Consider the following 24700-nt stretch of genomic DNA (forward strand, 5'->3'; position numbering starts at 1 on the left):
TTTTTTCAAGTCAGGGTAGGTAGAAGTGATAGCGCGGATAAAAAGAAGCTGAAATAAGACCTGAAAGAAGGAGCTTGAAAACCTGCATCTGTCTCAGTTTCATTGTTGACACACGAGGGCGACAAATGACAGGTGAACATGTACCACATCTCATAAATTTAATGCAAAATGAACTCATTGTGGTCACACAAACATCTACAAGCAGGAAAACAATTTTCTATTAATAGTTCATAGCAGTTTTTAACAAAATTCATGTTTCATAAAATGGAAACCCTGAGTTTATCAGACACGTAGACGTCAGACATTTGGGAGTACGTATCAAAGTCCTCATGTCTTCTTCCCCCTGCCTTTTCCTCTCATGCTTCCTCTCCCTCTCGTGCTTTTCGCTCCGCGTCCTCTCCGGCTCCCCTCGAACACAGATCGGGCTGTAACCATAGCAACTCCAGGACCACCCTCGCTGTCCTCACCAGAACTGCTGCTGCTCATCCTGGTTCTCTTAGGTGGAGTTTTATTAGACTGAGGAACAGACTTTACTGAGAGGGAGTCATGACTGGTGCTACTGCTATCTCTGAGAGCTGTAAGAGGAGATTCATCAGTCATCTCTGACCCTAAAAAGCCTCCTCCTGCCACAGATCTCCTCACATCTTTCTCCTCTCCTCCTTTATCCTGACTCCCTTTAGACTTAGACAGGGAATGCGTATCGTCCTCACTGTCGTCCTCTTCCTCCTCGGCTCCTCCTTCCCTCTCTTTTCGCTTCAAGCAGGTGACCGCTCGGCGGAGTCGCTGACTGCGGATCGCCTGCTTCTCACGTTGCTCCATGCGGAAGAACGAGTCTATCCGCAGCTGAGTCTAAACCAAAGCAGAAGAGACATGAACGATAGAAGGCTACAAGCCAGTTTAATTTATTGTTTCTATTATTGATTTTTCAAAAGTTACACAATCTAACTGGAGACATTTAACCCCTGAGACCCAGGTGGTTGTTTGATATGCACGGGTTTGAATTTACAGCATAATAGTACTGTTTAAGACTAAGACTTAACTAATGCTAGCGTGCTTACTGCTTTTAGCTCAATATGTAACCGTTCATTATTCTGATTCCTGCTATGTCAGCAATCAATAATCGTTAGCTAATAAAACATTTAGGCAATTATTTATTTTAGTTAACCTATCTTAGCTAAGCTAACATTTTGATAACATGCCAAATTATAACCAACTATCTGCACTGTTTATTGTATCTTTAGGTTTTAGCTTAACATTTAGCTAAACATTTTAGCCATTTTATGGCCATTTAATGTGTTTAACAATAATAATAAATTCTATTTGTGTTTCAAAACATTCTGGGACACCTTAAAATCAATTAAATAACAAAATCACAGTATGAATAAAATTGTTGATATGCATTTTATAGAAAGGGCCCTAAGACAGAGCCCTGGGGAACACCACTGACAAGCTTGTAATCTGAAATGTATTTTTCCTTCTAGCTACCCATTACAATTGATCGCCTTCAACTAACCATTTAACTGTTTACTCATTACTTTTAACTTGCAAATATTCAACCATTATGTTTAGCCTATCACTAAATTTCTTCTCACTTGAGGTTACTGAAAACTGATCTTTGGAGAAGCTGCTTCCTGAGTGAAGACTTCAAGAAACTGTTTACATGTGGAAAAAAAACACAAAGATTTTGTCTTGCATTTTCAAAGGTGTGCGCCTCTCTCTCCTTTTTTGACATTGGCCTCCGTGCCAGGTTATTGTTGCTTTGACATGCTCACATGTGGATGTAACCTGGTTACCTGCTGGGTGTTGAGCTGCTTGATCACAGGCTGAAGAGTCTCCTCTGTTTTCCGACTGCTCCAGCCAAAACGACTCAGGCAGAATGTAAAGCGCTTGTTAAGAAATATTCATACGTTCAGGAAAAGCAGGCAAACACATTCCCACAAACAGAGAAAGGATATTCTTTGATCATGTCCAGCTGTGGGCATCCCCAGCTGAAGGAGCTGCCTGACTGGTCAATAGTGGGGTGCAGGTAAGCCTGAGCCACCACAGGGTTGGGGAAACCAGGCTGCAGTTTCAGATCCCTCAGCTTCTTCTTAACTTTTGTGTCCCGAGGATCAGACGCCAGGTGCTTTTTCTCTTGAGCCTCTGACCACCAGTTACTACAGTTAAATTAAAAAAAAGAAAAGAACAAAGGCAACAACAATAAGAAAGAAAGCTCAATGCAGAAAGAACATTTATATTTACTCATGGTGTTTTTTAGCACACAACCCCAATCCTAAAAAATATGTAAATGCAAAAAAAAAATAAAATGCAATGATTTGCAAATCTTATATAATAACATTATTCACAGTAGAACATTAAAAAAATGAGAAAAATATTGGCTCAATTTGAATTTGATGGTGGCAGCATGCTTGAAAAAATAAAAATTGGCACAGGGACATGTTTGACTCCAATGACTCCCACCCCCTCTCTAACACACTGGACAATCTGAAGAGCAGTTTCAGAAACAGGTTCCTTCAACCTCGCTGTCTGAGGGAACATTACAGGAGGTCATTTCTTCCTGTTGCTATCAGACTCTTTAATTCATCCACCTGAGTCCAAAAGATCACAGACATCCAGTACTGATTGTTGTCTTTGTCTCTTGCGCACAGAAGCAATCTCACCCACCTGAACTGTATCAGTGGCTCCAGGCCTGGTCCTGGAAACTCATTCAGTATCTCCATGCCAGTCACGTAGCCGACCCCTGGCACACCCTCCGTGTAGTCACTTCCAAGCAGGTAAGCCAGATTTATCATTTTAGTCCTGTCCAGACCTGACGGAGGCGAGATTACAGGTTGTTAAGTAAACAGGAAAAATAAAGAAAAGGACAACACTCTAAGCAATAAGACTGTGCTGACAGCCTGTTACACAAACACCTCTCCCTCATATGTACAATATTAGCTTATGAAATTCCTGTTGTGATGTGCCATCTTAGCACTATTACAACACTCCCATAAATATGACACCATTGCAGCTGCAACCACCAATAAAACTAAATCAATCATGCACGGAGCCATGTGGGTCAGTGTGCTGGTTTAAGAGAAAATAACTATAATGTGCCCATGAAAGAACATGATTGCTGTGTTTCCACAGCAGTCATGTATGTAGATTTAATACATTTGATTGGAAGCAGGCTTGAATTCCATCCTTTGATATATATTTTTTCATATAACCACACACACACACACACACACACACACACACAGCTTCACTGACTGAGCTGGCTCTGCAGGTCGCTGTGCTGGTAATGTTCGACATATTTTTCCTGGCTGAAGAAGTTCTTGTAAACGTGACGTCCTCCAAAGAGCCACACATCCGAGTCGTCTGTAATGGTCCCGTGCGTGTGGTCGGCCCAATCGAGCGCCGCACACTGAGCCTCGGCCTCCATCGGAGCCACCAGATATGGGACGCCGAACAGCCGCAGCAGCTCCTGGTTTCAAACGGTCATTACTCACAAAGTACAATAAGATGATGTAGAGCGTTCTCAGTATCAGAGTTGGCGTTTAGGGGTTTAGGTCTCATTATGTCCCGAGATGTGTTAAAAGACTCTGATCTTAAAATTACAACCCTTTCAGCTCAACAGGCTGCGGATGTTTCCGTGGTCATCTGAGAGATACTTCTGCTCTTAGCAGCTGATTACAGGAGCAGCTGACAGGATTAAAAACAGATCGCACACACTGAGCTTTTACCTCAGTGTGAATTTTATGAAGGAGAAAATGCTGACAGCATTTGGCTTTCAGGGGTGTGAGCGAGCCAGCAGACGCACAGCAAAGACTGTGAGGTAGCAATGACTCTGGGAATGTCTGGCAGAGGTGATGCTGGGAAATGTATCCCTCCTGGGAGTTAACACCTGCTCTGATCTGTCAGATCCGCTGTCAGCGCATTAATCTATTTACATGCTGGTTTCTATTTTTTCTAATTAAAGTGTACACATCAACTTTTTAAAAAACATATATACTTGTTTACGGTCTGCGTGTGGCTGTATGTGCTGATGTGATTTCTCTCTCACCTGGCTCTCCAGGTACATCTGCCCGGTGACTGTGTTGGCCATTCTCTCCTGCTGCTGTTTCTGCTCCCTCAGGTTGCTCTGCTCCACCTTCAGGGAGCTTTCCAGGGCCTCCAGCTCATCCTGCAGAACAAACACACACTTTTGCATGTCAACCTGCTCCTTATAGTCTTGTTTCTGTTTATGCTGAAGAATGCTTGACGTGCAAAACAACAACAAATAATTATAGATAAACCAGAAAGTCTGACACTGTCATTTCTTCACAAACAGTAATGGATATAGCTGATAAGAAATCAAAGTACAGACATGACGTACGTGTTATTTTTGAGTTGCAAAACCTTGGTCATGACTCACTGAATGAGTGTTTGCTTAATAATATTAATACGAAAGGGTGTTAGTTGAGCATTCTCTGACCATCTGGTCTTTCCTCAGGAGACAAATCAACACCAGTTCGGTAAAACTTACTTACACGACCATCTCAAATTAATGGACTGGGTTTGGGGATATGCCCATCATAATAATTCCTTTTTTTAATGATCTGACAGTTCGATATGAAGTGATCAGTATGACCTGAGTTGTTCTCTGTTAAAATATCAAAAGGATACCAGTCTTCTGAAAATTTCAGCACTGAAGAGCCCAAAAATGAGCCCTTAGTTTCACATAAGAAGAAAAAAGAAGAATTTTTTTACGTCTTAGAAGAAAGTAGGCCACGTGTGACTATATTTGTAGTACCGCTTGAGTACTAATGAATCATCAAGATGACTAATTTTCTGTCTATCAGAGATCAGTAAACTGCAGAATTACAGAAACTTACAACATCAAAGTGTTCCCATTCATTGATGGCTGGAGCTGATCTGGATTCTGTCTCCGTTTGCTCTTTCATCTCATTCTGCGCCTTTGTTTCTGCTTCTTCCTCTGAGTTCAGAGCAACAGTTGAGGAAATTTCTGCTAAACTTTCCTCTGAGTTTCCTTCTTCCTTTGCGTCATCTTTATGGACTTTATCTGGATGTGCTTTCTCTCCAGTTATCACGAGGGAATCATCTGCAGTCTCCTCTTTTGAGTCGTCTTCTGAGACCTCAATGAAGCTCTCTGAGAAAACAGGGAAAGAGCAGACTGAGATGACCTTTGCATTCCCATAAGAGAAAATGTGGCGTTATTTCTAACTGCAGTGACTGATATGTTCTGGGACCACGCGTATATGTGGAAAGCATCAACAACAATAGAGGATCAGGCTGGGTCGCAAAGCGGCTTGCAGCAGACACCTAATAAAGTGTCGGCAAGCAAAGGCGGCTTAATAATGTGCCTTATGGCAGATTTACCAACTAGATCAGCTGGGCCACCATCTGGCTTTTGCTGATGCATCAGGGCTGCAACGCTGTTAGACCAAGCATGGGGTAACTGGCATAATTATACTTTAAAATCTGGTTAATACAACATTAAGCGACTGGTTTTCCTTGATGACTGAACCTACTCTGTAAGCTAGATAATTTAATCTTTACCCAAGGCACAGGACCAATTTGCAGGATGTCTATTTGACGTCCTATATGCAGCCCTGTTATTATATTATCCATACAGTGATCGGTTTTGTTCTGAGAAGTCAGGCTTTTCAGAAACCAACACGTCTCAGTTCAAAATTTTATATTAAAATGTAAAACCCTCTGCTTATTTAAACCTGTAAATCTGACATCTGGAAGCACAAACACACTACAGATTTAACACATTTTGAATGACTGCAATGTGAAAGACACCATTACTGTACCTTCTGACGCGCTTTCCTCGCTGCTCTCTGACTTCACTTCATATCCATTTTTCTCTGGAGCTTCGGTGAACTGCTCTAAGAGTGCGGTGGGTCTTCCAGAGAGCTGAGGAGAGAGGTTTGTAGATACTGGGTTTTGACTGTTTGCAGCAGCAGCAGCATCCTGAGGTGTGCGCTCTGGTTCTCGTCTATTAACTTGTTCTTGTTTCTCCACTCGTGCCCGACAGCTTGTCTTTATATCCTCAGACAGCTCTGCTTTCCTCATCTTATCTTCTGAGCTGATCTCCTTTGCTGCTAATCGAAGTGCTTTATTTCTCTCTCCAATCAATTCTTCCATCTCGTCTTCAGAGCTGCTATCTAACAACCTGTCTTTGTCACGTAAACTTTGCCCTGTGAGCTTCATATCAAGGCCTTTTTCTTTGAGTGAAGGTTTGGCCTCTTCCTCCGAGCTGCTGGTGACCGCTCTTGGGGCACGATGATGAATATTTGTTTGATTGGTGGGCGAGCTACTCTTAAATTCAGCAGCTCCACCTTCATCCTCAGCCAGAACCTGTTGGATTGCCAGCAGTGTGCGTGGAGACATGCTGCCACCATCCGTCTTAACCCGGTCGGACTTCTCCTCGTCGGAGCTGTCGTTAATCGCAGCCTGGATAGCTCTGAATGTCCGAGGCGAGGGCGGTGAGGCGTCTCCATCAGACGGTTTTGATGCTGAGGGTTTGGAGTCGCCTGAGGAGGTAGCTTGCGCTTTATCGTCTTCCTCACAGACAGGACGCCAAAGAGGCTCAGGTTTGTCTTTGGGCCGTCTTTGACAGCCTGACAGGGAGCTCCCAGCCCAGGGTGCAGCTGCAGGTTGGCTCTCGGGGGCTGTCTCACTCTTTTTGGTGCCTATGAAGGTAAAGTGGAGTGCAGTTTTATAAACTAACACAGAGGCAAGCTTGTACTTTTTCATTTCAGCCTTCTGATATGTCAAAAGAAAAGTAAAACACAATGATCCACCAATAAAAATCTGATAAAAAGAACTACATCATGATGTTTTTGAACAAAAAACTGTTTAAAATATAAACTTATATGAACATTACTTGTCTTCCAATGAACCTTTTAAATGTTCAGACATTTAAATGTGATTCGGAAAAGAAATCTGTAGCACTGATTATCTATTTTCCAGACAGTAGTGCAACAATCCACTGACTGCCTCACCTTTGATAAGGATATAGTGAGAATGGTCTTCTGAAACCAGCCGCTGTGCCTCCACGCTTTGCTGAGGTCCGTCCTGCTGGCAGACATCTGGAGCACTGCCCGCGCTCCGGTGGTTCATCTCCTTCTCCACACCCTCCAGACGCTGGTTCAGCCGGTTCCTCTGCAGCAGGCCAGCCAGCTGGTACTGTGAAAAGTCTCCGGACCGCTGAGAGAGTGAAGAAGCGTCAGGAGACACTGAAGCATGAGTGAGGAGTTATCCAGACCAAACTATTTCCATTTTAAAACATTTAAAAATAAAAAAGCCTTAGCAATAACTGTAGCCTGAGAGTGAGATGTACCTCTGGAGGTTTGTGAAACATGGTCCGCCGTCTTTTAGAAAACTCTTTCATGTCTTTGAGGATCTCATGTTTCATTTCAGGAGGCAGGCTGGCAAAGTCCTCTGAGTTGATGTCCATTGAGTTGGGGTCTTCACACATGTCTCCCTGAGACATGAAGAACAAACTCACTTTAGTCAGTGAGGACAGTTATACAATAAACGTAAAGACAGTTACCCATATGTGAACAGAGACACAAGGCGATGAATTTTACTGGATATATAAAGAAGAGTTTGTAAAGGAAAAATTGCAAAAATATGTTAACATTTTGGGGAGAGGATACCAATTTGGTGCACTTTCAGAGTGCAATGACACCATTTTACCTGATACATGTAATAACTATCAACCATTTCCTCCTCCTCCTCTCGTTCTTCCTCCTCCTCCTCTGAGCTGTAAGTGCAACAGGAAAACATTCAGATGTTTGTTATTGCACACTATGTTTGATATGGCACTAAATAAAGACAACCATGCATTTTACTAATTGCTCCTTGGTTCATACGAACTGTTTGGTTATCTGAGAGAAGAGGGCAAGAAAACAAAAAGTTTCTAGTCGTGGATATGAAGCCATTTGCTTTCACAAAGCACCTGACCCTCCTGGCATGTCCACACATGTGGAGGAAAAGAGCTTTTCAGCATTCCGTTTACCCAGAAAAGACCCTGCATGGATTCTGACTAACTTATGTATGCAAGCAAGTGAACAGTAACCTGCTTTTGGCTTTCTCCTCTGCGGGTGGCAGTGCTGGAAGAACATACATGTCATCCACCTCATTTCTCCTCACGCTGGAGAGGCTGGGGAGAGGTTCCTTACTGGGAAGTAGGAAAGAAATGTGCGTTACTTTCAGGCCAAAGCCCTGACACTATAATGACTCCAGAAGGAGAGCAGAGGTATTTTTATTTTGTTGATGTCATTGAAGAATAGGAGGGTAAACATGGGAGGAACTATTTACAGCTGGTTTAGGGATGCTCCCTCTGTCCCTCACCTGTGGTCTCCAAGTGCAGCTTTGATAGCCTGTCTCTTCAAGAATGTTTTGAGCAGTTTCTCATTGGTGTTTCTGGACTCGCGAGTCAGCTCCTCCTTCCTTTGCCTCCTCAGAGCCTGCAGGAGGAAAACAAGGTTAAAATGAAGACGCTAAGCAGGAATCGCTTGCCTGCTACACAAACGCATGCACGCGGGCACACAGACTTACAAGGGTCTGCTTCTTCAGCAGCGGTGCATCCCCATCAAACACAAAGACTGGCCTGATGCGGAAGAAGAGTAGCTTACAGATGCGGTGGAAGAGAGTGAGCAGGTGGGCGTTCTGGACGCTGTTGCCTTCACGGTCCCTCACCCCTTTCACCGCCTGGTTCAGCCATATACTGATGTCTGAGGGGGGCTCTTGTTAAGGTTTCTGCTATGACTGAAGTTAGTAAAACCTACACACTGCTGAGACAGAAGAAGCAAATAATGGTGGACAGATCAAAGATAAATACAGCATTTCTAACTGAGGATACCAACAGCAAGGATCTTTCCCTCCAGTGTCTCGGGGTTGATGGGTTTCCCTGTGCTCTCCAATAGCCTCCACAGTCCGTGCACTCCCATGGTTAGCAGTCCAATTAATGTGTTACAAACTAAAACATACCGCCACAATGCCACAGTGCGCTATAAGCACTGAGTTGTCCTGAAACCCCTGGAGCAGAAAAAGGGGATCCCTTTTTAACATTTGTTGCAACTGTATTTTCATCCGGAAAGCAATTATTCCCTTCGTATGAAGGTTCCGGTCTTGGGGCGGGAGGGGTATCAATACTCTGTTACACCAGCATCTATTTCGGACCATAAATCAGCTGAGGCTTAAGATGTTGGTATATACATGTTAGTAGAACGATAGATAAACCGATCTGAGATCAGTGTGTTGTGACGTTGAGGGGAGTAATTGGGTGGAAAAGTTCCTGGGTTACATCTGACAGGCTACGTGCGACCTGCGCTACTTTTTCGACAAAAACGATTATTTTGTAGATAATGTAACAGCTATTCAAGTTTAGGATTACAAAAAAAATCGTGGCTTAATATTTACGCAGTTATTTCCATCTGGCGAGGGGGTTAGAAAGGTGTAGTGCTGGTTTAACAGGACGTTTTGCCTGGGAGGTACAAATCAGGGTAAAAATCTCACACGAAACTCGCGAGAGGCCAACTGTGTCCGGTGGCAAAACAAACAGCCTGGGGCTTACGGCTAGTTAAGCGAGGAGGATTCTACGCGGTATGTTATCCAGTTATATCTGTGAACTCACTAGAAACGATACCAAATACACAGAAAAGCGTCTTGTATACTCATTATGACACAGCTAATGCTAATATAAAGCGAAGTTGTTTATCATTGACGCTGCTCTGCAATCGGCTAATGTTAGCACAGTTAGCTTCCTACCAAGTTACCGTTATCACGTTACGTTTTCAGAGCCTCAGCTGTTAACCCTGACCTTTGACTGGCGGTCTTCTTTAATCATTGGACACGACAGGTGTTAAAAATATTTCACTTTCCCCATTGTTGTTATTACAGGGCGAAGGGCCACCCGAGACGTCATCAAGACGTGGGTTTCACCCAAACAGACTACCTTTCACACCAACACCACCTCCACCATGACTGCTGCTGTTAGAGGTACGTGTGGTTTCTTTGTGCTCTAGTGTTCACATTTTACACACGGGTATTTGTAAAGTCAGCGGAAGTAAACTTGACCAAGAGTTGATGGAAGTCTGTCTTTTTATCGTCTTCATGCGTTTCTTGTGCTGTTTGGTGTTTGGGGAGCTTCTGTTTTTGTGAAACATAAACAAAGCTGACACACATAAGGATTAAAGCTTTACAACATTGTTAGGCATATGTATTCCACTGCACTGTCCACATGTTAGAGGAATCGGACTCAGTGCAAAGTGTGATCACAATTCTTGTTCCTTTTTATCTTCCAGATTCTGCCAGTGTGCCTGTCCGAGGTCCTGGCGATGGCATGGAAACTGAAAAACCGCCAGCCATCCTGGAGGTTAACACAGATACACTTCCACCAGGTCCATCTGAAGTTCCCCTCGTGAAAGTAGCTAGCCCAAAGCGCAGCCCCAAATCTACCCATCCAGCACCTCCTGCTGCCCCGCAGCCACTCGGAGTGCTCCACCTTGGGAAAGTAACTCGAGAGGCCTGCACAGAGGTGGAGGCTGTGAGGATCATGGTCCCACGTGCTGCTATTAGCCGGAGCAGCCGCACAGGAGCCACTGAGGCGAAAGGGGAGACCGGGCAACAGGCTGAGGAGCAGGGGTCTCCTTCGCTGCATTTGGTGGAGGACTGGAGAGGACAGCTGGTGAAGCTGCAGAACTCTGAGCGCAGGCTGCTGCAGGACAAAGAAGGCCTGTCCAATCAGCTCCGTGTGCAAACAGAGGTGAGGCTGCAATGAAACTGACACGCATTATTTAAATATCAGACACACTGAGGACCCTTTTTTAAAAAAAAAAAAATGGTGAGCACAACAAAAATGTAACTAATATGGTTTGTTATTCTTAAAGCTTTTTTCTTTTTAATGACAAAGTTCTTTACAATACGAAGAGAGAAGACAGTTCAACTTCTCATTTGTGTTTTCAGTTGTAAAAGGAGGTTTTATCAAATTTGTGCGCTAGGTGAACCGTGAGCTAAAGAAGCTGCTGGTGGCGTCGGTGGGTGACGACCTTCAGTACCACTTTGAGCGCCTGTCACGGGAGAAAAATCAGCTGATTTTGGAGAACGAGGCTCTGGGCAGGAGTCTGGCACACACTGCAGAGCAACTAGAGCGAATGAGTATCCAGTGTGACGTTTGGAGGAGCAAGTTCCTGGCCAGCAGGTAATGGACACTATAATTCAGTGGAAGATAAATTAAAAAATGTATGTGTGTATATATATTATCTGTGTTTTGCTGAATAAACTCTTGAATTTGTGTTGTCTCCTCAGAGTCATGGCAGAGGAACTAACGAATGCCAGAGCAGCTCTGCAGAGACAGACCAGAGAGGCACAAGGAGCAATTCAGGACCTGCTGTTGGAGAGAGAGGAGTTCTCCAGGGACATGATGCTCACCCACAGGTAAGATTGTGACTCACATGTAGTGATTAAATAAACTGGAGTGTCTATTATAAGAACTCTAAACTTAAAGCATACTGGAACTCAGAGCCCCTGATGCTGGCGTGAATGATGGCAGTATGTGTTGACGTTACCTGTTTTTGTGTTTTCAGATCTCTGGAGCAGCTCCTGGTGTCTCTGCAGTGGGGCAGACAACAGACGTACTATCCCACCTCACAACCCCTAAGCACGGGAGAGCTGGCGGTGGCCAATCACAAGCTAGCAGACGCCATCAACGCCCACCTGCTGGGTAACAGCGGCGGCACCAGCACCAATGCCGCAAAAAGCAGCAGCAGCGCAGCAGCTGAGCAGCTCTGCAGCACACCGGCTGAGAAGATGGCCGAGAAGGTGAAGGTTTTACATGTTTGTTTATGATAAATATCATATTTAATTTCTCACATTTGTAAGAAAATCCAGAAACTCACAGATGTCACTCACTTTCTGTCTCAGGTGCTGAAGAGTTTAGATCCCATTTCCTGCTCCGAAAACAAGGCTGAGTCTCCACTCAGTGACTCCACCCCCTCAAACTTCCTCAATAGTAAGAAGAGCATTGGCAGGTTTCACCCTTACACCCGCTACGAGAACATTACGTTTAACTGCTGTGAGCGCTGTACAGGAGACATCCTGGTGCTGTAGAGGTCACAGAGACTACCACAAACATCGTTGGAGCTTATTTCAAAGGACTGAGTGTAGTCTGAGGGTTACTGGAGCTTTGTGTTTAGTTGGAACAGCAGCAGACAGTTGCTGCTCTCCTGGTTGTGGTTTTACCCTGACTGTTATTTTTACATTTCAGATGATGGTCGGAATATATATGGCTCTGTTTATTTTGTTACTTTTATTTGCTCTTTAACTGAATTCAGGAATCGTAACGCAATGATTAGACATTTCACTGGGATGTGACATCAAGGTGAGTCCGTGTTATGCGTTGAACAGAGATGCAAACATGCACGCTGGAAGCGATTCACAGCAGTGTGATGATCGGTGACCATAGTCACTGGCGATGGACATGGACAGAACCCAAGATCAGTTCTTCTCGACTTCCAGGCCAGCGACTAAAGTGACTACCTGTAAGAATGATTGACTTATTATCTGAAAGTATATGCATTTGGAGGTTACCTAGGCAACTGGAGCAGAGAATATATTTATTTTTAAAAAAGAAAGTAGAAATGTGGAGATTATAGTTGTTTCAAGCCAAACAGCTGGCACGGCTGCGATACCTTCTACAGACGTCCTTGTGTAGATGAGTTAGTGAAACAACTTGATCATCTGTTGGTGTCTTATTGTATGTTGTGACTTACCTACTTTATTGCACCCAGGTGTAACCATTGGATATGCTTGCATCTGTCCATTGCCAGCCACTTTGGTTTGCAGAAATTCAGCCAACTCTTTCAAGTTTGTGCTTTTCTTTCTTCTGATCAGATGCAATGTTTTGCACCATCCTCATATTTATCACTACACTGTGTTTATGTAGTAACAGAGAAATTATTGCCTTATTACTGAATGCAATTCTGAAGTAACTCATCTATACAAGGCATTTTTAGAAGGTTTTAATTGCCACATTTTGACTTTACTCTCAAAATGATCAAAAACATTTTTTTCTTAATGTGGCACTAATACTCCTTCGGAGCCTCCAGTCTTTAGTGTGTTTGAGGGTGTGCTGAGTTTTATTTGCATATTCCAGCTGTAAGTTTGATCCTGAGACTTGAAAGTATGTTGTGTAAATACCCTCCAGTGAGCTGCTTCCACTGTGACTGTATATAAAGTGAATCAGGGTCCCTCCTATACTGCAGGAGCCACACTTCCTCTGTATAATGGTGCTACCTTATTTAGGAAAACACTGTATTAATATATTTTGTATATTTCATCATGTAAATATACAGTATTTTGGAAGTGGACAGATGGTACTACAAGAGCAAAAATGACCTTGACTCTTTTTTTTTTCCCCTCTTCATTTAATGTCGTTTTTGTTTTGTCTATTATTATTTAAAAAGAAATGTATAAGGGCTGTATTTTTGCTTCAAAACACATTACAATAAAATAACTGGTAATCGATTGAAAATATGTATTTAAAACTGAGCTGTTTCTTTCATCTCTTTTGGAAACGACTGCTCTTTGCAGTAATAGTGATGGTTTCATCTGCAGTGAATGCACAACAAATATCTGTACATCCTTTGTTTTTCTAAAATAAAGACCAAAGTAGTTTCTACTTTTGCATTGTTGTCATTAAAGCAGCATTTATTCACTTTCAATTTACATTTACAAAATAGCAAAAGTTAGTTTTCTCACTCATCATGCCACCACATCCTGTTCCTGCCTCCACTTTTTCTGGCTTCTATGTCACTCTTTAATGATGTCCGTACTTTGGTTCCAGCTGGTGTGTTTTCTCTGTCTCTTCCAGTGAACCCGGACTCTCTGTGCTCTTTGTTTTTAAATATGTTTATATTTATTTTCTCTCCTGACCTCGGTGGCCTGTCGCCATCATCTCTGGCTCTGTGTCTGGTAGTCTGCGTCTGTTGTTGGTGGAAGCCATCGTGCTTCCTTTTAGGCACAAACTGTAACGCCTCATCCCATCTCCCTCTATCCTTGAAAGAGAGCATAATGCAGATCATCTGATCCAGAGTCAGATTTTTGGCTCCCATCTCCCAGTGGAGGAACTCATCAAGGGGTAAACGGGCTGTGGCCAGCTTCAGACGCTTTGCATTGGCCAGTGATAAGCCTTTCTGGATCGAGCGGTCCACTAGAGCTCCGATGATATAAACCTTTGAGTGGTCAAAGGTGCGGAGGACGTTGGGCGAGTCTGCAGTGAGGTACACGAGCTGTTCGCGGGGGAACAGGTCAACGTGCTGCCGCTCAGAGGTGGAGATGAGTAGGCGCTCCCAAGTCTCTGCACCGTACCGTTGGATCAGCTCCTTCTTGTAGAGTCCATCTGGCTGCAGGTTGCAGAAGTGGAGATGGTAGGGCTCAGTGGCACGCCGGTTCAGCCCTACAACATCCATCAGCTGGGACACTGTGTTCTCGATCTCCCGTCTGGACATGTGCGACTCATAGCTCATGTCAAACACCAGCGGCTGACCAAACACCATGGACTGAGCGGACTTCCACGCCAGCAGCTTGTCCAGAGAACGGTCCCAGAATTGAAGGAAGAGTGTGTTTTTCAACCTGGGTCCACCCTCGCCCTCCCCTTCCTCTCCACCGCTCTCCAGTTCTCTTCTCTCCATCAAAGATGCTTCTCTCTTGGCTGCCTTCTGCTGCTGCTTCTCCTTACGGGCCTTTTTGTGGCGCTCCCTGAGAGCCAGGTACTTCAGGTACTTCTTCCTGGAAGACTTGGTGGTGAGCTTCGCCAGTGTCTCCACCTCCTCATCAGTCATCTCTTCAGGTACAAGCTTTCCAGCTTGCTGCCACATCGCAACCAGATCCCGCATTGCCTCCAGAGAAGACCCGTCCTTTGAATCATCTCCTGGCTCTTTCAGGTTCTCATCATCATCACTTTCCTCTGCTTCATCTTGAACCTGCTTCTCATCAAATGCAGCCTGGGATCTCATCACAGACTTCCACCTGTCCAGATCTAGAGCCTCTGTTTCCTGGGTTTTACCTGCTTTCGTCTGCGCAGCATCTGTCCCCGCTGGGCTGATAGCACTGAGGAGGCGGATGGACACCGCGATGGACGCTCTGTGCCTGCTGGCCCTGCTGTTAATGGTATTAAAACTGCACACTTGCCTCCCGAAAGCGCAGAATGACACAGAATGAGCGCATTTCCAAAAAACAGCACAGCCTCTGGGAGTGAAGAGCCGCAGCAACATCGCCACAAATGAAACGAAACAAGAGCTGCTTAGAAAACCAGGAGAGCCAGACTGTGTTTACAGAAGCGCTTCTCTCAGACTTCCGCTGTTATTCAAGTGTTACAAGTAACGGCAACATCTCACTCAGAGTCCAGAACGTTCTCAGACGTGTGCTCACATGTGTTGACGGCCAGGCTTCTCAAACACTAGGGAAGAAGGTCACGGTGTCACATTATAATGTGTCGTAGAGGAAACAACGAGGTGGCACAGCATTGATTGTCTTTGTTGAGAAGAGAACACGAGCCGTTTTTAGCCAGCTGAATCTATATAATATATTTAAATGGTAATATGATATAATAAATTATAAACCACAGCTTATTTAAATTATTTCCACAGTGTCTCTAATTAAAGTTAAGGCGGATATTTGATGGTGTCGCACACGACGCAATGATGACGCACTTCCCTCCCGGAAGTAAAACAACCGTACAGGGGGAGACGTTAGCTCGTTAGCCTCAAAATGAGTTTGTTTTTGCACAAATTAACGTGCAAAAAAGATATCGACGAAGTCATTAAAGGGGTGGCAGAAAAAGTCGTGGTTTTACGGTTCGGCAGGGACGATGACTCGGTGTGTCTGCAGCTCGACGAGATAGTAAGCTGAAACGGTGACATGAATGTAAATAATAACTGCTCACTCTCTACTTTAGCTCATGTGTCTCCTGTCTTTCTGTTGTAGCTCTCTAAAACGGCCCACGACTTGAGTAACATGGCGTCCATTTACATCGTCGATGTTGATAAAGCTCCCATTTACACGAGATACTTCGACATAAGCTACATCCCCTCCACTGTCTTCTTCTTCAACGGACAGCACATGAAGGTCGATTATGGGTGAGTGGACCTAGGGCTCAGAATGACATTAACCTAAAATCACTATAAGAAGACATTAGTTTGAAGCAGTCGAATAGCTTGAACCAGGGAAGTGACCCGAGTGATTATCGAGGGCCACTGAGCTACCCCTCAGTTACATTTTCCTTGCCAGACTTTCTTGAGTTTTTTTGTTTTGTTAAACAAACGCTTAAAAGATTACTTAGCAAAGAAGTAATCTAAAACACACACACACACACATTGTGTCTTTAGGCAGCAAAAACACCTTATGTGTCTCTGCTTATTTAATTGAATCTATGATATGTGCAAAAGATAAGACAAGACATTAATTGGCACTTTTCACCTACAAGGTGTATTACAAATAGCTATTAGCTGAAAACATAGCATTTGTGATCATGCTGTGCAGTGTTCCCTTAAAATACATATGAAAAAACTGTAGGAAGTCAAGTTACACAGACTGGCGTTTAATAAGCCACCAAATAAGGCAGAAACCAGAGATTTTTTGATGGTAAACTGGTCTTGAAGTACAGAGAGAGAGCTGTGCGGGAAGTGTGATTTTTATCGTGGTGGAAGCAAAACTGCCAAAGTAAGAGGAACTGCATGGCAATGTGTATTAAACAGAAGTGTAGTTCTTATCGTCTTAGCTGCTGGTTCAATGAATTTTGAATAATGAATCAATATCACATTATTCAAATTAAAAGAGATTTGAATCAGGAAATCAGTTTTTTTTTTAAACCCACCCCTAAATCCAAGTATACCTGGATAGAGGAAAAAAAAAAACATGGAAAATTATCAGTCATGAATTGGCCCCCCAAAAGCCCAGACCTTAAGCGTTATTTAAGCACTGTGGGGTCATCTTAGATATGTAGATAGATAGCCATTTACGTGCATATGCAGTGAGATTGGACCCTTTCTGACTGTACATACAAATCCCATACTTCACATTGGGAAGACATGTCAAGAGAGGTAGGATGGAAGCAATGAATATGCAATATATGATGGAACATGAGGAGGAAAAAGAACTCCACCCAGACTGAGCTCCTACAGGACGACAGTTTGAGAACAGAAAAAAAACACCTCAGCACAGAGAGCACATGAGTCTTCACACCACCATATAACATAAAGGACGTGCATCGGAGCCGCTTGGAGGGGGGAGGAGGGTGATTGTATATCTGTGTCTGATTACGTGTGTCTGTGTGCGTGTGTGTATCCTGTATCAACTGAAAAGAGAGCGTCCTTTCACCCAGTTCTAAGCAAAAGTCAGCAGTTCTCCAGCCGCCGCAGTTGGCCTTGAAGGATGTGGCCAGAGGGTCAAATCACAGTCCTGTTATCAGGGGGAGTTGTTCCAGCCAGCTTTCGGCCGGGTAGCTGAATAAGATGATGGTTGTTTGGTTTAAGGTTAGAGCGACCAGGCTGCATTTGATTTCGCAGGTGATCTAATATCCATCACTGGTCCCCAGGTCTATCCAGTTCTCTTTGCAGAGCTGTGAGCTTCTCCAAGATCTTATCCATATTGCGTTCAATAAGCACGGTTTGAGTACTCACGGCTCTGCCCATCGCGTCGATCTTGACAGACAACAGAACATTCATTCCTGAAGGCTGTTTACAGATGTTCTATAAAAGCTTGCCTGTCAGTCTGCCCCAGGGCAGCTGTGGCTACAATGTAGCTTGCCATCACCAGTGTGTGAATGTGTGTGTGAATGGGTGGATGACTGGGTGTGTAAAGTGCTTTGGGGTCCCTAGGCGGGACTAGTAAAAGCGCTATACAAATATTTGCCATTTGCCATTCCTGAAGGCTGTTTACAGATGTTATATAAAAGCTTGCCTAAGAGAGTTCAGGTTGTGTTGAAGAATAAAGGTGGTCATACCAAATATTGACTTTCAAACTCATTCGAATTTTACAAACTCTGATGCTCTATTTATTTTGACACGTTTCATTAAAGCGTTGTATTTCCTTTCCTAATTATAAAGAAACAAGGGATTTCAGACTTTTTTCAAATTCATTTTGATGGCATGACTTTCAGCTTAAGAATAATCAATGTCAATTTTGTGGATACATATCAACACATACCAAAAGTATAAGCTACTGCTGATGCGCAAAGAGTCAGAATAAGGCCAACAGTTGTTAATAATTGTTTGTGTTTCAGCTCTCCAGATCACACCAAGTTCGTTGGCAGCTTCAAAACCAAGCAAGATTTCATGGACCTGATTGAAGTGATCTACAGAGGAGCCATGCGGGGGAAAATGATCGTCCAGAGTCCCATAGATCCTCAAAATATTCCCAAATATGATCTCCTCTACCACGGGATTTAGAATCGGTGACTTTATTCATTATGTGATGGGCAAGAAACTCTGCAGAGTAGCACTGACGGCTGCTGAATGAGTAACAAGAGACATTCAGACTTTGAACCACAAAGTAGCTGTTTGAGGAATACTAAAGTGCCTCCGATTTAAAGACTGTTGAACATTTATTCTTTTTTTGTTGTTGTTCTTGTTGTAGAGATCAAATTACCGACAGTGTTTTTGCCTTTACTGTTTCTACTCCTGATACTTTAAAGGTTCTTCTAATTCACTTAGACAGGGAGTGTGACAGTAAGGAGGATTGCGGGTTAGTAAAAACAGATATCAACAGAAGTGTTTTGCAAATATTTGATGATATAGGAAATGCAAACCTAAGGGATGTAAAGAGTTTGACTGCAGGGTAGTCTCTACCAGTTTTTAACAGTACTATGTGGGAGGCTGGAAAAACTGGAATGAGTTCAAATTTTACCTGTGTTAAGTAATGGCAGGTGCGCACTCTGTAGTGGGATTTGTCAAATGTTTCATAGTTTATTTTGTTAACACTAAAAAAATTTTTATCAGTGAAAAATATAATTTTGGTGTTTTTTGTTTTTTTTCTGCCTTCTTCACACGTTTGATAGGCGTGAGTTTTGATGCACTGTGTTAGCGTTTCCTGTGGTAAACCAATGTATATCAGCAGCGAGATGGCACATTTATCCACTGTGCATGCTCTGCTGTTATAATAAAATTTCAACCATCATTTTTCTCTGCGTTCTCTCGGCTCAGCCCTCCTGTTGGACAGGTGTCTGTCTGTGTGGAGTTTGCATTTTCTACCTGTTTAGAACAAGTTTCTTAGGATCACTGGTGTTAATGTAAGGGTAAGGTAATTAAATTTGATCTTCTGATGACAGCAGTGGACTGTGGTATAGAAGCTTGTTTCTGCCACTGAAACAAACACGATTGATTGGCAGAGATAAGTTGAAATTTTCATCTCAAATTGTCAACTTAATTTGAAATTTTACATTATTTATTTTTTTCAATTTTGAGTTCAAGTTTCTCAACAAGATGAGTTAGTAAGTTGAAAATTTCAAATGATTATTTAGAAAGTTTAAACTTATGGGTGGCAAAAATGTATTATTTTCTAAAGTTTTGTTTGTTCCAGTGGCACAAAAAAAAACCTTCCATAGAGCAGTGCGCATACGCCTAAAATCCCCCATAGGTGGATAATAGAAGTAGGTTGAGATCTATTGACCTTATTAGTCCTCCTAGGACCTGGTGTTCACATATGTGGACATAACATTTTGGGTCCTCTAGACCAAAATACAAAATTTTGCTCTACAAGGGCCTGATATTCACTTACGAGGACATGATACTGCTACTGTTCTATTGAAATTTAAAACAAATATCCTCATATGTGCATCTCATTTTTTGTCAGAAAGAAAAATCAGGTAAAAAAAAAAAAAAAATCTGGCAATTCTTTGTTTTTAAACTTCTCAGGTCCCAATCAGCCCAAATATCAAAGAGAAATTAAAAATGCATGCCACGAAAGAGTTCGAGTCTTAGGAGGTTAAGGTGGATTTTTACTGTGTCCGCTTCTGAATTCATGTGCTAAATGTGTATATAAATCAAATACCACAATAGATTTTGTACTTTCATGTGATATGTTTATATCACATTAAATATATCAGATTAATGATAATAATGACAAGAAAAAGCCAGAAAGAGGGCTGTAATACTTTTATTGTGAAAGACACGAACACCGGAAATGTTTCTTTTTGTGCCGGAAGTCTTACAGTAACTCCGCGATGGCAGCGACCATTTGTCCAACGTGGTGTTTGTAGAATTTTATATTATTCACACACCTAAAATGCTCGTATATGTACCACACGGAATGACTGTTTGGTGTTTGTAGGGTCCATTTCAACGCTAACATCATGCTCTCCCTCATTAAAGCTGCTGCCGGCAGGCTGACCGGAATCTGTCAAACCAGGAGTCACCTACAAGGTAATACAAGCTAGCTAATGGTAACCTCATCATAACGTTAACCTCCAGGTAAAGGTGGAAACGGGGCAGTTTGATTAGGTTACCGACATTCACTACTAGGTAGACGAGACTGCAGCTAAACTGTGTAAACCTTATTTTCCATGCTAACGTTACACAGTTAGCCCATAAAGAAAGGCAGTGTATGAAGACAGGATCCTGGCCAGGGTTCTCAACTAGACGGGCAACCAGCCAGTAAACACAACAATTAAAAATAAAGAGTGAGTTCATTCGTATATCACAGTGCAGTAATGCACCGCTGTACATTACTGTGTGTATGGTGTGGTTACTTTAAACCACACCATACACACAATTACACCAATCCATGGATGGGTGTAAGTAGGCTCGTAGAGAAGCAGTCACAAGACTACAGAGAGAAATCATGAGAGATGTTCTCTCTGGTGCCGATGTGGATCAGTGAGCTCACCACACACTAGTACAGTGACTGTAAGGGAACGGTGTCTTCCAACACATTTTCACTTGTTTTGCAGTTTATGAGTGACGTCCTGCCTTAAAACTGGGCAACTGGGCCACTCACACATGCATACTACAGGATTTGGTCAGCTGTGGAAACCTTGCTCTTGCACTAAGTTTTTGAGCTGATGGTAAGGAGATGAGGTTTGGGGCTCTGAGGTTATTGAATCAGCAGAGCTTTGGCAATTTTTCACTCGGCATGCAGGACTTGGACCCCCAAGGTCCTTAACGCTGAGGCTGATTGAAGTGATTAGACATTTGGCTACTGAAGCACTTCTATGACAGAAATGCCATATTAATTTTATTCAACAGGATATGATAATTACATTATGCCAAACAAGAAACCTGCAGTAAACAATAAGCTGCACATGTACAAAGAGCAGCTGACTTCCTGTAAAAGCTGGACACACAGTAAATAGATTTTCCACACAGGACATGACAACATCAGTTTCAGATGAAGACAAGTTCACCGCAGACTTGCTTCAAGCATATTTTTCGTAAATATAACAGCCTACACAAGTAAGACTTGTTTTGTTTCTGAAAACCACAAAATTCCTCTTGCACAGTTGTCTCACGTGTGGTTTACTCCACAGGTCCTTTGCACAGCTACTTGAAAGTCCTCTCTGCAGGGCTGAAGACATATGAAATCCCTCCAGACTACAGTGGTAATTATTCATCTTCTTTTCACTTATTTGTGTCAGGCTGGTTAATTTTTATGGCTTTACACTGCTGGTCCAGAGTCATGCTTCATTCTCACTAAACAACCCCAACCATGACTTAAATCACAGCATGAAGCTTTCAAAAGTAACCCCAACTCTCAACCTGCGGGCCTTTATATGCTGACTTCTCCGCCTATTAAGAAAACATGAAATATCTTTATTGTTTCAAAAATCATGCAGAGGGATATACCAGATGTGCATGAGTCAGTAGTTATGATTCATGTGAATAGGGCTGTTTGATATAACGATTTATATATCGGATGACGATATAAAAACATCTCTCGGTTCATTTTACGCTATAGTTTGTTTCATGGTGTCGCAAAATAAACTGTTTACGTCAATATTTTTTCATGGCTCTATTAATTTCTTAAAGTTCTCTCTTTCTCTTATATTTAATATAACCACACTACAGACGGACAAGCGCCTGTTTTTATGCGTTGTCGTTAGCAACAACAACGGTAAAACCACCGCATGTCCGCTTGTTTATTTTCCACATAAACCTTTCACAATAAAGCTCAAGATCCTGTTGAGACTTTTCAAAATAAACTGAATCATGTGAAAGAGTATGCAGAGTATTTACGGATGAGAAGCAAAAAAGAGCCGCCAGGTGTTAAAAAAATAAACCTTAGACTCAAACGTTAGAACAGGCTTTTCCCCGCAGCACGCCGTGTAATAAATACTTTCTCCGTTATGCACAGGTTCAAAATTGAAAAGGTGAAACACGTTCATCTCACTGTAGATTTGGAAGGGTCACCAATCAGACTGCACTGCGATGTAAACATGAACAGTGGGAAGACATCTATAGTTTTCCTACAAACATCGCTGACATAAATGTGCCTGTAGCAGGGCTGTACAAATCTTTAGTGTTTGGGTTTCTTCTAGATGTGTCATGGCAACACAATTCACACTTTGCATGCGTCAATTCACTCCTTTCTGTTGTGAAAAGGTCGCCTCTGATCCACAACACCCGTGGAGGAAATTGTGCCGGACGTGCAGTTTTCACCATGAGTGTTGCGTGGACTATTAGTATAGCAGTTAGAGCTCCAATCCCAACCCTTCTCCACATAGCAACCTTTTTATTTGCATCCAGCACCCTCAGTTCTGGTGTTCAGTAGCAGGTAAATATGTAAATATGTGACATGTTCCTTCGTGCCTGTTTTTATCCTCTACAGATGTGGTGCTGCCAGACAAGCCCAAACTGAAGTTTTTGAACAAGGTGCCGAACTTAAAAAAGGCCAAGAAAGAGGCAAAGAAGCTGTGGGATATCCAGGGCCCAGCTAAATCTGCAAATACCTTCACCACGGGACAGTACGCTATTGTGGTGAGTGCATTTATCTTACTTTAGATATGGCTGACAGTAGTGTTGCATGTTTTACAGGATATGACTAAGTGCCTTGACATTTTGTTTGTTCTGTGCTGATCAAGATTTATAGTTAAAATAAAAGGTGACTCAACCTGGTTCTTTTTTAATTTTACTCGAGATTTTTTTTTTTTTTTTTTAAGTACTTGTGAGATGAAACGGCACCTGTCTGTCACACAGCAGCCACAGCATGGTAACTTTAAGCCTTTTACACAGTTTAAATGAAGTGAGGTATTTGTCAGTTTGGCTCGGGTAGATGGTGAAAGTGAGTGATGGGAAACAAAGCCGCTTTTTGTGCCAGAATGTTTTGTGCCGATGTTGGCTTCTTTAAAATGGGTTTTTATGTGGATTGATTTCAGGGACTTTAGTTTTTGGCATTAAACTGACTTAAGAGTTGCTGCCTGGTTTAATCTGTGTGCTGCCATATGTTTTTTTTAAATAGTTAAAAAATAGAGAATGACACTAAGTGACCTGTTTTCTCTGATCTGATATACAGGCCTTGGGAGGTGGGTACCTCCACTGGGGTCATATAGAGATGATGCGTCTTACGATCAATCGAAAGATGGACGCCCGGACCACGTTTGCAATGTGGCGCATCAACGCCCCTTACAAGCCCATCACGCGGAAAGGTCTGGGTCAGCGCATGGGTGGGGGCAAGGGAGCCATCGACCACTACGTGACACCGGTTCGTTACGGACGTTTGATCGTGGAGGTGGGAGGAAAGGTGGAGCTGGGCGAGGTCGAGCACATCTTGACTGAAGTGGCAAAGAAGCTTCCTTTTCCTGCGAAGGTGAGATCACAGATAAGGCATGCGCTGGTGGGAGAAAAAGTCTGAATTAGAAGTGACCGCAGTTTTTACCCACTGGTTCTCTGTGGTAACAGTATTCTCATGTCTTTATTCCAGGTAGTGAACAAAGAGAGTCTAGCAGCCCTGCATAAGAAACAAGCTGACATGGAGCAGAACAACCAGAATCCCTGGAGCTTTAAGAAGATCGCACAGGGCAACATGCTGGGCATCAGGAGGGTGCTCAGCCCCTTCGACCTGCACAACCACGGACGCTTCACGGGCAAATTTCACTTTCCACAGAGGGTGTGACACACCTGAGGGACTGAAATTTAATAGTGTTGTAATGTGAAGAAGATTTTGGAATTCTGAAATGCTCCATCTTTCAGTTGTATGTCGGGATCTTCTGTCATCTTTTTGGGTTTTTGTGTGTTTTTCCAATTATGTTAGCAAATATATCATGTTCTTAAAGTGGTGTTTTTGTCTGGTTTTTTTGCTCATCACAGTTTATAAGGGTCTGTACTCCAAGAGTATTCGTCAAATGTTAGTGAAACTTGCAAACAATGATCACTTAATGGCTCTTCACCAAAGTTAGGTCACATGTGTCATTTTACTGGAAATAAAATGAGAGTCGTAATGGTTTGTGAGCTGGCAGGCTGCCGTGCCACTGGCATTTTGGTAATGCTATGGCTCATTTTCAGTTAGCTGTTTAACTCAGTTTTGTCTAATAGGGGGAAATAAGATGTAAAGGTTAAACATTTACATGAAAATATAGATTTGAGTGTACAGATTACACATGGTGTGCGTCGGTTGCTCCAATATTTACAGTCTTCTCAAAGTGATTAGCAACACTTTGAAGTGGAGAACATGAAATCTCTGACTTGTGGCTTCTCAGCTCAGTGGTTAGCAT

The 24700-nt window shown here is 42.8% G+C and overlaps 5 protein-coding genes across 5 annotated transcripts; 3 read left to right on the top strand and 2 right to left on the bottom strand.

The window, feature by feature from the left end:
• Positions 1–148: 148 nt before the first annotated feature.
• On the bottom strand, positions 149–9090 carry ercc5 (excision repair cross-complementation group 5). Its single transcript, XM_005724203.1, has 15 exons — positions 8861–9090; positions 8557–8732; positions 8350–8465; positions 8075–8176; positions 7693–7759; positions 7334–7477; positions 6996–7200; positions 5802–6683; positions 4857–5131; positions 4046–4165; positions 3253–3466; positions 2665–2809; positions 1956–2156; positions 1794–1878; positions 149–849 (listed from the first exon to the last, which is right to left on the bottom strand). Exons 1-15 carry the CDS (start codon positions 8946–8948, stop codon positions 328–330), a joined length of 3342 nt encoding a protein of 1113 aa, XP_005724260.1. The 5' UTR covers positions 8949–9090; the 3' UTR covers positions 149–327.
• A 427-nt stretch (positions 9091–9517) lies between these two features.
• blzf1 (basic leucine zipper nuclear factor 1) lies at positions 9518–13667 on the top strand. Its single transcript, XM_005724202.1, has 7 exons — positions 9518–9603; positions 9901–9999; positions 10305–10765; positions 11001–11200; positions 11308–11436; positions 11586–11820; positions 11923–13667. The coding sequence occupies exons 2-7, from the start codon at positions 9981–9983 to the stop codon at positions 12106–12108; spliced, it is 1230 nt and encodes a 409-aa protein (XP_005724259.1). The 5' UTR covers positions 9518–9603; positions 9901–9980; the 3' UTR covers positions 12109–13667.
• A 19-nt stretch (positions 13668–13686) lies between these two features.
• trmt10c (tRNA methyltransferase 10C, mitochondrial RNase P subunit) lies at positions 13687–15472 on the bottom strand. Its single transcript, XM_005724204.1, has one exon. The coding sequence runs from the start codon at positions 15270–15272 to the stop codon at positions 13755–13757; it is 1518 nt and encodes a 505-aa protein (XP_005724261.1). The 5' UTR covers positions 15273–15472; the 3' UTR covers positions 13687–13754.
• Positions 15473–15680: 208 nt separating this feature from the next.
• Positions 15681–19006, top strand: txnl4b (thioredoxin-like 4B). Its single transcript, XM_005724205.1, has 3 exons — positions 15681–15900; positions 15985–16136; positions 18281–19006. The coding sequence occupies exons 1-3, from the start codon at positions 15769–15771 to the stop codon at positions 18444–18446; spliced, it is 450 nt and encodes a 149-aa protein (XP_005724262.1). The 5' UTR covers positions 15681–15768; the 3' UTR covers positions 18447–19006.
• Positions 19007–20166: 1160 nt separating this feature from the next.
• On the top strand, positions 20167–24261 carry mrpl16 (mitochondrial ribosomal protein L16). Its single transcript, XM_005724206.1, has 5 exons — positions 20167–20417; positions 21521–21592; positions 22819–22967; positions 23503–23796; positions 23911–24261. The coding sequence occupies exons 1-5, from the start codon at positions 20348–20350 to the stop codon at positions 24100–24102; spliced, it is 777 nt and encodes a 258-aa protein (XP_005724263.1). The 5' UTR covers positions 20167–20347; the 3' UTR covers positions 24103–24261.
• Positions 24262–24700: the final 439 nt, after the last annotated feature.

The sequence above is a fragment of the Pundamilia nyererei genome, unplaced genomic scaffold (genome assembly GCF_000239375.1).
Source record: "Pundamilia nyererei isolate P.nyererei 1_Seehausen unplaced genomic scaffold, PunNye1.0 scaffold00011, whole genome shotgun sequence".
NCBI lineage: Eukaryota > Metazoa > Chordata > Actinopteri > Cichliformes > Cichlidae > Pundamilia > Pundamilia nyererei.